The 12,599-nt window shown below is 48.5% G+C and overlaps 1 protein-coding gene and 1 pseudogene across 1 annotated transcript; one reads left to right on the top strand and one right to left on the bottom strand.

The window, feature by feature from the left end:
• Positions 1 to 383: 383 nt before the first annotated feature.
• LOC119301572 lies at positions 384 to 2,656 on the top strand (annotated as a pseudogene).
• Positions 2,657 to 3,210: 554 nt separating this feature from the next.
• LOC119299546 (GDSL esterase/lipase At5g45910-like) lies at positions 3,211 to 9,554 on the bottom strand. Its single transcript, XM_037576743.1, has 5 exons — positions 9,356 to 9,554; positions 4,198 to 4,416; positions 3,960 to 4,108; positions 3,545 to 3,821; positions 3,211 to 3,440 (listed from the first exon to the last, which is right to left on the bottom strand). The coding sequence occupies exons 1-5, from the start codon at positions 9,552 to 9,554 to the stop codon at positions 3,211 to 3,213; spliced, it is 1,074 nt and encodes a 357-aa protein (XP_037432640.1).
• Between the last annotated feature and the right edge of the window lie 3,045 nt (positions 9,555 to 12,599).

The raw sequence follows: 12,599 nt of genomic DNA, 5'->3' as shown, positions 1-12,599 counted from the left end.
GTGCGGGGTAAGGTTGGGCGGCGGGGATCGGGTGGAGGGCCGGTGGAGATGCAAGGTTGGATTTTTTTTTTACTCCGCGGCCGCGAGGAGGAGTAAATTTAAGGGTCACGCGCCGCTTGGAGTATATGTTTTTACTCCTTTGAGTTTTTTTGGGCTTTAGCCAGATGCCGGTTAGAGAGGAAAACCAGATTTTTTTTTTCTCGGCTAGAGTTGCTCTAACACACGAGATAGTCTTCGTCAAATAAGTTTTCCAAAGTCTTCTTCAGATTTCCCGGTGCTTTCCCACGTCCACTTGGCACCATGCACGCGCTCTTCCACTTCCACCTCGATCGCCATCTATAAGTAGGAGTAGCACCACCACGAGCTCAACACCCAGCTCAAGCTTGAAGACATCACTCAGCCACATCACTTGCATCATCATCAGCGTACCTGCCCGGCGTGGTACTTCTTCGGTCCCAATGGAGCTTCCTCAGCTGGCGTCCTTCCTCGGCGTGGTGCTCGCCACGGTGCTCTTCCTCAAGGCCGTCCTCCGCCGCCGCCGCCGCCGCCAGTACAACCTCCCGCCGGGCCCCAAGCCGTGGCCGATCATCGGCAACCTCAACCTCATCGGCACGCTCCCGCACCGCTCCATCCACGCGCTCTCCAAGCAGTACGGCCCGCTCATGCAGCTCCAGTTCGGCTCCTTCCCGGTCGTCGTCGGCTCCTCCGTGGAGATGGCCAAGTTCTTCCTCAAGACCCACGACGTGGTGTTCACTGACCGCCCCAAGACCGCCGCCGGCAGGTACACCACCTACAACTACAGCGACATCACCTGGTCCCCCTACGGCGCCTACTGGCGCCAGGCCCGCAAGATGTGCCTCACCGAGCTCTTCAGCGCCAAGCGCCTCGAGTCGTACGAGTACATCCGCAGGGAGGAGGTGCTCGCCCTCCTCGGCGACCTGTACCGCGGCGGCGCAGGCCGCGTGGTGGTGCTCAAGGACTACCTGTCCACGGTGAGCCTGAACGTGATCACGCGCATGGTGATGGGCAAGAAGTACCTGGAGAAGGAGGTGAGGGACGAGGCCGGGGCGGTGATCACGACGCCCGAGGAGTTCAAGTGGATGATCGACGAGCTGTTCCTGCTCAACGGCGTGCTCAACATCGGCGACTCCATCCCGTGGCTGGACTGGATGGACCTGCAGGGGTACATCAAGAGGATGAAGAAGCTGAGCAAGATGTTCGACCGGTTCCTGGAGCACGTCGTGGACGAGCACAGCGAGCGGCGTCGGCGCGAGGGGGAGAGCTTCGTGGTGAAGGACATGGTGGACGTGCTGCTGCAGTTCGCCAGCGATCCCGGTCTCGAGGTCAAGCTCAACAGAGAGGGCGTCAAGGCTTTCACTCAGGTGAGTGCTACTGCTATTGCTTTCCTTCCCTGCAACAATTCATGTGCTTTGAGACTAGTAGATTCGTACACAAATGTAGTTGGTTGCCTGCACTGAAAACAAAACAAGTATCATGTTCTAAGCAGAAAAGACAGCAAGCATATTATGTCCCGTTGCTATCGGTCTAAGCGAGTCAGACTTTAATAATTCCATTATCTGAACTCTGGGGAAAATAATGGGATTGTTGATAGGCACGTCTCACCAGGTGTCAACTGTAGAGAAGTTCCACCAAATACAATAGAGAAATGAACTTTTCAGATCAGAGGGCAATACCAATTAGACTCTGACATTGCAATTCATTTAGATTGTGCAAGCAGTTGAACTGATTCTAATTAACTATGTACAGCATCACTCATTTACACATTACCAATAATTCTGACTTTTCACACTGATCAACACCATTTTGAAATGTGCTTGTGTAGGACCTCATTGCTGGCGGCACAGAGAGCTCCGCGGTGACTGTGGAATGGGCCCTCTCAGAGCTCCTGAAGAAGCCAGAGGTGCTTGCCAAAGCCACCGAGGAGTTGGACCGTGTGGTGGGGCGAGGTCGATGGGTCACCGAAAAGGACATGCCGAGCCTTCCCTACGTGGATGCCATCGTCAAAGAAACCATGCGGTTGCATCCGGTAGCGCCGATGCTTGTACCGCCTTTCTCGCGAGGACACGTCCATCAATGGCTACGACATCCCTGCCGGCACACGGGTGCTAGTCATGGTCTGGTCTATTGGTCGTGACCCGGAGTTGTGGGAAGCGCCAGAGGAGTTCATGCCAGAGCGGTTCCTCGGCAGCAGGCTCGATGTCAAGGGGCAGGATTATGAGCTGCTTCCATTCGGGTCGGGACGCAGGATGTGCCCCGGGTATAGTCTTGGGTTGAAGGTGATCCAGGTGAGCCTAGCGAACCTCCTGCACGGGTTCACGTGGAGGCTCCCTGATGGCGTGGAGCTGAGCATGGAGGAGATTTTTGGACTGTCCACGCCACGCAAGTTCCCGCTGGAGGCTGTCGTGGAGCCCAAGCTCCCAGCTCACCTCTACACCGAGGCATGAATATTTGATACATGTGTGCTCTCGTGTGTTGAGTAATTATTACTACTTCTGTTGTATTTTTTCTATAATCTTTTTCCAGTATTGTACCGTCTGCGGTGTAACTAAAGTGATCGAGATGTGCAAGGAAGGGTGTAAAAAATGTTTGGTAATTGCTAATTTAATAAGTGAAATAATGGGATTTCCTCTCTTGGAAGATGTCTTTATCAAAATCTCGCCTCATTTAAAGTTCTCTTAATGCTGCTAGGTTGTTGATCATTTCAGGTGTGTCGACCTGGGTAGTTGTGGTTGGCATGAGTTAGGTTCAAATGAGAATTGTCCCACCTTCGCTCTACAAATCTTAGTCTTGGAGTCCGTCCTTTGAGTCAGTTTTTGACAGAAGAAATTTCAGCCGATACTAATTATGGCACCTATGCTAGTTCTATAAGGCAACCGACTTGAACAAATCTCTTGTCCGAGAAATCGTCTGAAAAACTATTATATTCAAGATGGTTTCCTCGAAGAAATCACATACATGTGTTACTCCAATTAATGACATTCTCAACAATCCACTGTAAGAAAACATAATTACTTGTCGTTCGAACACTAGACTTACCCCCTCTCACGTGGCGGCATCGAGCCTACATGACGTCATCGTCGATCCTCTATGACTCTCAGCACCACCATCATTAATTCCTTCTAAAATATGATGTTAACATATTCATGAACTCTTTCTGTTGTCTATAATGGTTTAGATTAAGTCTTTTCTCTAGTAGTGAAGAGCACTTAGTATTGGCGGGTCGGCAAAAGGACCGTGGAGCCACCCTTCGGCGATGAAGCGATATGTAGCCTCCGTGTAGTGAATACCATCCCAGTTAACGAACACCGAGGGATCCTTGCAGGCAGTCACCCCCGGCATGCCGCAGAAAGCGCTGGCATTCCAGTTGTACGCCCCGCCACCTCCGCAGCAAGCCCGTAGAGCGTCAGTGCCAGCTACTCCTGCAGATTGATCAATTTTTTTGTAGAAAGCTCAGTGACCCCACAACAACAAGCAATGGTCAGCAACATGGACATACAATCCCTGCAAACTTTCTAGTCCTTACCGAATCGGCTGGGGTTGTCGAGGATCGTGATGATCGGGCCGTAGAAATCGGCGTAGATGATCCTGGCATGCGAGCACTTGCCCCTGAGAGCGCCAATCGCCGTGCGGAGCATGGAGTTGTGGTATCTAGCCACGCGGTTTATGTCGCTTAGACAACCGATGTGGTCGTACATTGTCGTCTTGTTGAAGCTAGAGCGGGTTGTCAGCATGGTGGGTGAGCACCCGTTCGGGGGATTCCCTGGCACGACAACGTAAATTGCTTCTCCTTTGATGAGCCTCTGCGGTACCAAAGCAAACGCACGGCAATGGTTTAGCGTGGTGTCGCGTCCTAACGTTGTTACAGGGCGAAAAAAAGAAGTGTTTTGTGTAGTAAAAAACATCGAGATCAAAACTGATGAAGCTGCACAGTAATGTACCTCCACGGCCACGGCAATATTTTTCACAACTTTGGGTACATAGGATCTCACTTGGTCTTCGGTGTTCCCGGCGTTCCACAAGAAGTTGTAGTCATTCACTCCAAACTCCCCAACAAAAAAGAGGGCTTTCTTGAGACATTCTCTACGCGCTGTACGAATCAAGCAGTTTTTCAGTATGTAACTGGCAGGGAATGGGATTAAGCATTGTGGTGGCTACACTGGAGGGCATGCAGCACACCTACGGTCTTGTTGCAAATCGTTGGCTTGAGCTCCTCGAACCAGCCCAGCTGCACGTTCAGAGAATTGTTTATCAGCTTGAACGGGACCAGTTTGTTCCTCTCATAGAAGTCGACGTCGATCACCGTCGCGCCGCCGACAGCGAAATTGACACCTTTGGAGACGTCGTCCGAGCTATTTAGCAGGGAGGCTCGAAGAAGAGGGAGACCAAACTGCTCAGCTGGTACCAAACCAAAACATGACACGTACTCAGACTCCAAAAAAAGACGCATGCAACATGTACAGATATTCAGATCCCATCAAGTCTAATCCTGAGCATATTGTTCTCTTGATGTGCAACAAACAAGATGGTTCAAGTCTTATCACACGCAGTTTCAGGTTTCTGGTAGAAGTGTCAAAAGGAACCACTGGGCCCATTGCAGCAAAGCACCGGAGAGAATCAATCCTGCGCGAACCAGTTGGTGGGCGACCAAGATCTAATGGCGCTCCTTGTATGTCGCCTCCGGTGGAGCGTTAAACCCAGGCGATAAGTTCCCCACCACGATGAACTAGTAGGCGTACTGCCGTGGGCATTTCAAACAGCAGCACCTGACTGGCAAATCGGAACAAAGCACGTTCCATTGATGAAGAAAAAAAATATGCTGGTCACATTTGTGAGGGCCGGTGGTCGAGTCTGTGAGTGTGTTTTTTATAAGGGTCGCTTTATTACTTAAAAAATTCAAGTATCCCTCATCAAACTAACTCCAAACACAGGAAGAGAAAAGACGAAATACAAGTAATCATAAAGAGCACCAAACTGGTATGAGCTCGTACGAGCCAATACTGTGGTAATAAAGCGACCTCTGAGTATCACCTCTGAGTACTACTCTTAGGCCTCCTTTGGTTTAGTTCTAGATGATAGAATTCTTATAGAATTTCTTTTAGAACCCTTTGGTTCATATGAATGGATTCCTATTCCTACATAGGATTGGTTCCTATTCTCCACATTTTATAGAAAAATAAAAAAGAGACTAGACTCAATGGAAAATTTTCTTTGATGTCAACCAAATGACATCTTGTTTTCTATTTCTACTCATAGGATTTGAGATACATGTCATCTCATTTCCTGCAAGATTCCTATTCCTATGATAATCCTATCCTATGAACCAAAAGAGGCCTTAATTAAGATATATTTATTAGGGTTTTTATCATTTATGTCATCGGTTGTGTCCCACTACTCAGTTTTGCCAGTAGGAATTTCAACTGCTCAAAAATGTCATCGCTTTGTTAGACACATGTTCAAAAATACCACTGGGCACCATTATTGTGATCTCAAATCTCTTTTGCCATGTTATAATGACATAAATACCTATGAACCAGCATGCCAGCTCTCCTTCTATCTCACTACAATAAAGTGTGGGGCCCACTTGATCCCAACGACGTTCTTATTTTCCTATAAAATTATTCGCTTGGTTACTCCTGACAAGTGGGGCCACACTTATCATTGTGAGATAGAGAGAACTGACATGTGGGTCTAGGCTTATTTTTGTCATATAACATGATCAATGAGTTTGATGTGAAAATAATGATGTCTAATGGCATTTTTGAGGAAACATCTAACAGAACGATGTCATTTTTGAGCAAACATCTCATGGATCGATGGCATTTTTGAGTAGTTGTAATTTCTAATGGCAAAACTGAGTAGTGGGACACAACTAATGGCAAAAATGGTAAAAACCCTATTTATTTAGAAAGAAGGCCTAGGGCCTGCGTGAAATAAGTGACACCTTGAGAAACCTGCATAATCAGCTTACAAGACACACGGCAAAACAAACAAACAAAAAAAAAAGAGCTCAACTTGATCGTCAAGGTCCTCATCCACCAAGTCGCCACATCAATGGACCAGATATAGTGAGAAACATGAAGTGAGCAGAGTGAAGGAGGTGGGAGCACACTGTCATCTACCATGGGGTGGCCGAACCAAGTCGTGCCGACTTCCACCTCCGCCACTAAAGAAATCCCCCTGTCCTCTCACCTTGGTTCGAAGGGCGTCACACCGTCAGCATGCAGAGCCACTCACCCTAGAGCTCGAGCGGAATCAGGCGAGAAGGTTGCCAAGGCACAGAAACCAAGCGTGACCACCTAACCATGCCGAGCTCGTCGCATGGTCAACACCGCCATTGTCCATGTTGACGTATGTGCGACGCATCAGAAGGAGCGAAAGCGAAGGGAGGGCACCACCAGAGTAGGTCCCAAGCATCGCCGAATACCTGTCATCAATGGCCCAGCACACTCACAACCCCTTCATCCCACAGTGGCGCTTCCAAGAAGCGGACAACACCGGCACGTTGCCGCCGCCAAGTCTGCAAATGATTGAGTTTTCACTAGGAATAGAGGGATGAGAGGGAAGGGGTCCTCGACAATGCCTCCAAGAAGGGGATCGACATCCGCGGATGTCGTTGTCGTGGCCGTCCATAAGCCAAGGATTTCTCCCGAAATCCAAACCACCACAAGAGACATGCCACTCCATATTCGGCGGCCAGGACCGCAAAGACCTGGATCCGAATGGCAAAGTAGCTAGGCGAGGCAACCACCTTCAAATCCAACGAATGGCAAGTGCTCTTCCCTGTTTAGATCCTATTTCAATCAGAACTTTCCGCGTCGATCCTTTTTTTATTACGTCTTGTTTTTACTCCTATATTGGGAGTTACTCGACGGCTAAGCCGTCTTACTTCGTGAACAATGACCGAGGTGCATAAAAAGTAAATCAAGTTTGGGAAATGGTACCTGGCTAGTATTTATGCTGAAATCTAGTGACATTATTTACTAGACATGAAAGAAGGACGGAATGCTCCACATAATGCCACCAACACTCACCATCCACTTGTCGCCCGAGAAGAGCAGCCGACATCAGCGCATACTGCCCGCCACAGGGCAGCACCATCCACCATGGCTGAGGCATACGCCTTAGATCCAAGAGACCACCCTCACCTGTTACCAACCGGCAATAGGCCACAAGCACACAACCAGCCATCCCAACAGCTGCACTAGTGTCGCGCCATCGCACTTTGCAACCACCAGAGACACCGACACCCACAGCCAAGACGAGCGCACACACATGTTCCTGAGGTTAGATCCCATAGGAACTCTAGGTAGGGGCTTGGTCAACGACGCCAGATTTGCTAGCCTCCGGCACACCGTGGCCGGGATGGCGCAGGGCCCAGCTAGGGCTAGCCTCCACCACCAAGAGCAGCCAAGGTCTGTTTGTCGCCATCGCGAAGACCAGCCGTGCCACTAAAATCGATAATCGCTAGACGGTTTGCCGCTTGCCGCCACAGAGGAGATCGGGAGCCGCGCAATCGCATACTTCTTACAAAAATTAGCAAAATATGTGTAGTTCTAGCCAAAACAAATGGTCCTACCTCCTGTGCATGCCCACACAACCAGCTTCCAAAATAAATGAGGACCTAATAGTCGATCCCCTCGCCTTGGTGAGTGGAATCCATAGCCATGCCAAACTTGGGTTAATCCTACATTCAATTATCTCAGTTAGCTGAATCGTCAATTGAGCTAAGCCAACTAAAGCAACATCTGTAAAGCCTCACAAACAATAACCAAACACTAATAATCTGTGTCATCTCCTAACATAACAGAGAGAATAATACAACCTAAAACATAGAAGTTCAACTAAAATTTATGTTGAGTAAGAAAAAGTGTCTGAATACGCATGACTAAATCCTTGTATTCACTTCCTCTATTTCTCTATGAATAGTGGTGGAAAAACAAGCTAAGCTGTTTATCTTCATAGTGAGTGATTTCAGTATCTACATCACCAAGTATATCAAACTTTGGTCTTAATTAAGCACCTACGTTATCATCAACTTTCCTTCAAAGTTTTCAACATCATACAAAGTGACATATATAACTAGGTGGTGTACCAAGTGCATCATATAATGCAAAGAAAGCATTAGTGATCAAATTTGGTTCAAAAATTTGAACCAATTGTGTCTCCAGATAAAAGAACATCAAGAGATAATCATCATCCAACTCTATGGCGCTTTTTGTGCTCGGGTTCCTATTTGGATTTGGTCACAGTGGATTAGCAAACATGAGTCGTCTGTCATCGTTTCCTTGTGTCGGTGGATCCTTGCACGCACGCCATACTCCAACATGGCGTTGATGTCTTGCAGCTGCCAAAACGCCCTGACTAAGAGCTTGTTCCTACCATGGGCAAGTCGACCCAAGCTTCCTCAAAGATGTGGAGGTCGACCTGGGCTTCCTCGAGGATGGAGAGACAAGCTTATTTGAGGGCTATTCCTCAGCATGTGCATTCGATTTTTTCGGTTTGATTCGGTTTGGTTTATATGTTTTTTGGTTTATACAGTTTTTATACTTCGGTTCATATGGTTTTATACATAGATACGGTTCGATTGTAACGCTTTGCTTTTGGTTCGGTTTCGGTAATCACCAAAGTTGTCACGAACTTTTGATCAAGACATGGTTTGGCTACATGAAGAAACAAATTTAGTACATGTCCAATACAAGTAAGGGGTACAAGCACAACCTAGTGACGCGTTTAAATAAATTCTAGACAATTTATGTTCCACTACAAGAACTTAGTGCATGCAAGCACAATCTAGTACAACTACAATCACTTAGAGACTTAGTACATGTCCAGTACAACCACATGAAGAAATCCTGGAACAAAAACATGTCTAGTACAAGCACCAACAGGACCACAAGTACTTAGTACATGTCCAGTACAACCACATGAAGAAATTCAGAAACAAAAGCGTGTCCAGTACAATCACCAACAGAACTACACAAGGCACAAATCAAGCACACTAGAGTATAGAACATATGAAGGTACTAAACTTCATTACAAGTTCATATGAAATTCTGGCACATGAAATTCTAGAACAACCAAGTTCAGCCAGCCAAAGTTAGGGCCAACACATGACACACACAAACTTAGTACATAATGTGTTCAACACATGACACACACAAACTTCATCACTTCAGGCACCGACTTGCACAACTTTCCACTCCAATTCATGCATGAAGATCAATCAATCGGTATTACGTCATTATCGTCCAATTGAAGGGCTCCCACGTCTACAGAAATAACAAAAATATTGCATGATCATTGAAATAACAAAAATGCACATACATTTAAGTACCTTTCTCCAGTTTGGTCAACTCACCAAGATCAGCTTCAACATTGATAGGCTTACGCAACCAGTCTTGTGCACATATCAATGCTTGGAGTGTCGCTGGTATCAAAGAGCTTATGAAGTCATCGAGAATACGACCACTAGTGCAAAAAGCTGATTCAGAAGCAACCATTGAGATGGGGATTTCCAGTATATCATGGGCCATTTTTGAAGGACGGGAAAGCGAGCAGCGTTGCACTTCGACCACTCAAGAAGGTCAAATTCAGCAGTCAACTCTTGGGTATCCTCAGCTAGGTACTTGTCTAATTCAATTCTCGTATTTGTTCTAGTGCTACACTCTCCACAAACTCTCATTCTTTTCTTGTTGTAGCGTGACCTCATAAGAGAATTTTCAGAAGTATTTCACTAGCACAAGTGAGGGAGTCCTGGATTAGGGGGTGTCCGGATGGCCGGACTATACCTTCAGCCGGACTCCTGGACTATGAAGATACGAGATTGAAGACTTTGTCCCGTGTCCGGAAGGGACTTTCCTTGGCGTGGAAGGCAAGCTTGGCGATACGGATATGTAGATATCCTACCATTGTAACCGACTTTGTGTAACCCTAACCCTCTCCGGTGTCTATATAAACCGGAGGGTTTTAGTCCGTAGGACAACATACACAACAACAATCATACCATAGGATAGCTTCTAGGGTTTAGCATCTCTGATCTCGTGGTAGATCTACTCTTGTACTACCCATATCATCAATATTAATCAAGCAGGACGTAGGGTTTTACCTCCATCGAGAGGGCCTGAACCTGGGTAAAACTTCGTGCCCCTTGCCTCCTGTTACCATCCGGCCTAGACGTACAGTTCGGGACCCCCTACCCGAGATCCGCCGATTTTGACACCGACATTGGTGCTTTCATTAAGAGTTCCTCTGTGTCGTCGCCGTCAGGCTTGATGGCTCCTACGATCATCAATGGCGATGCAGTCCAGGGTGAGACCTTCCTCCCCAGACAGATCTTCGTCTTCGGCGGCTTTGCACTACGGGCCAATTCACTTGGCCATCTGGAGCAGATCGAAAGCTATGCCCCTGGCCATCAGGTCAGATTTGGAAGTTTAAACTACACGACTGACATCCGCGGGGACTTGATCTTCGATGGATTCGAGCCACTGCCGAGCGTGCCACATTGCCACGACGAGCATGATCTAGCTCTGCCGCCTAACAGTGCCCTGAAGGCCGCACCCGCATCGGCTTCGACCCTTAATTCGGAGCCAACTGCGCTGATCGAGGATGGGTGGATGGATGCCGCCTCGGGGGCTGCAATCCTAACGGTGATCGAGCCGAACACCAGCCCCGCACTCCACGAGACTCGTGATTCCAAGGAGTCGGACTCCTCTCCGGACTCCGAACCATTCGCGCCTCTGCCGATCGAATCCGATTGGGCGCTGATCATGGAGTTTACTGCCGCGGACATCTTTCAGCACTCGCCCTTTGGCGATATTATGAAATCACTAAAGTCTCTCTCCTTATCAGGAGAGTCCTGGCCGGACTACGGTCAGCGAGATTGGGATACGGACGATGAAGAAATTCAAAGCCCACCCACCACCCACTTTGTAGCCACTGTCGACGATTTAACCGACATGCTCGACTTCGACTCCGAAGACATCGACGGTATGGACGCCGATGAAGGAGACGATGAAGAACTAGCGCCTATTGGGCCCTGGAACGCCACCTCGTCATATGACGTATACATGGTGGACGCAGCAAAAGATGACGACGAGGAGCGGAAGGACGCACTGAAGGCTTGTTCCCTCGAAAAGCAGTCAAAGCGGCGACGCAAGCGCCGCCCCAAATCCCGCCTCGACAGAAATAGTGATCACACAGACCTAGCGCTGGAGCAGGGCGAACCGCTGCCAGACAACATCAATCCGGATAACCAAACCGAACAAACAAATCCTATCAAGGATAATGGTTCGGACGACATAACGCCGGACAGGCACCCGGAGTAGCAGACTGCCCGTAAAAGGCTTGTTGCCACCACGAGGAGTCTGAAAAAGCAGAAGCAAAGGCTCAAGGCTGTGCAAGACACACTCCACATTAGATGGAGTAGAATACTCAACACAGCAGCGATGTACGGCGACAATCGCCCCTCCAAGAGCTACCCAAATCGGAAGCTGCTACCTGAATTCGATGAGGAGGCTTCAGACCCCCCACAACCAAATATCAAAGCAGCCACCTGGTCGGATAGATGACCCCTCTATCGACACAGAGCGGCATATAACGCCACCCACAATACAACACGCGACCCATGCGAGGGCTCGCACCCAAAGGGCGGCGCAACGAGATCCATCTATGTACCACGCAAGCATGCCCCAGCATACAATGCAACACAACAAACATCCGAACAACGCGGTACACCCAGCTACAGGGGTGCCGCACACCCCCTATGTTTCACCGATGAGGTGCTGGACCATGAATTTCCAGAGGGATTCAAGCCCGTAAACATAGAGGCATACGACGGAACAACAGACCCTGGGGTCTGGATTGAGGACTATATCCTTCATATCCATATGGATTGAGGAGATGATCTCCACGCCATCAAGTACTTACCCCTCATGCTCAAAGGGCCAGCTCGTCACTGGCTCAAAGGCCTCCCCGAAAGCTCCATTGGAAGTTGGGAAGAGCTCGAAGACGCCTTTCAGGCAAATTTTCAAGGGACTTATGTCCGACCTTCGGACACGGACGATTTGAGTCATATAACTCAACAGCCCGGAGAGTCAGCCCGAAAGCTTTGGAACATGTTTCTTACTAAAAAGAACCAGATTGTCGACTGTCTGGACGCCGAAGCCTTGGCAGCTTTCAAGCATAGCGTCCGCGACAAATGGCTCGCCAGACACCTCAGCCAAAATAAGCCGAGAACGATGGCCGCATTAACAAACCTCATGACCCGCTTTTTGCGCGGGTGAGGACAGCTGGCTAGCCAGATGCAGCACCAGCGACCCCAATACATCTGAAGTTAGAGATGGAAACGGGAAATCACGGCGCAACAGCAATAACAAACGCCGAAATAAAGAAGACAGCACGAAGGGCACGACAGTAAATGCTGGATTCAAAAGCTCTCGGCCAGGTCAAAAGCCGCCCCCTAAAGGCACCAGGGATGAACTGTCCAGCCTCAACAAAATTCTGGACCAAGTATGTCAGATCCATAGTACCCCTGGTAAACCTGCTAATCATACCCACATAGAATGTTGGGTCTTCAAGCA

This window comes from Triticum dicoccoides, chromosome 5A (genome assembly GCF_002162155.2).
Source record: "Triticum dicoccoides isolate Atlit2015 ecotype Zavitan chromosome 5A, WEW_v2.0, whole genome shotgun sequence".
In the NCBI taxonomy this organism is placed as follows: domain Eukaryota; kingdom Viridiplantae; phylum Streptophyta; class Magnoliopsida; order Poales; family Poaceae; genus Triticum; species Triticum dicoccoides.
This window is presented reverse-complemented; position numbering and strand designations above follow the sequence as displayed.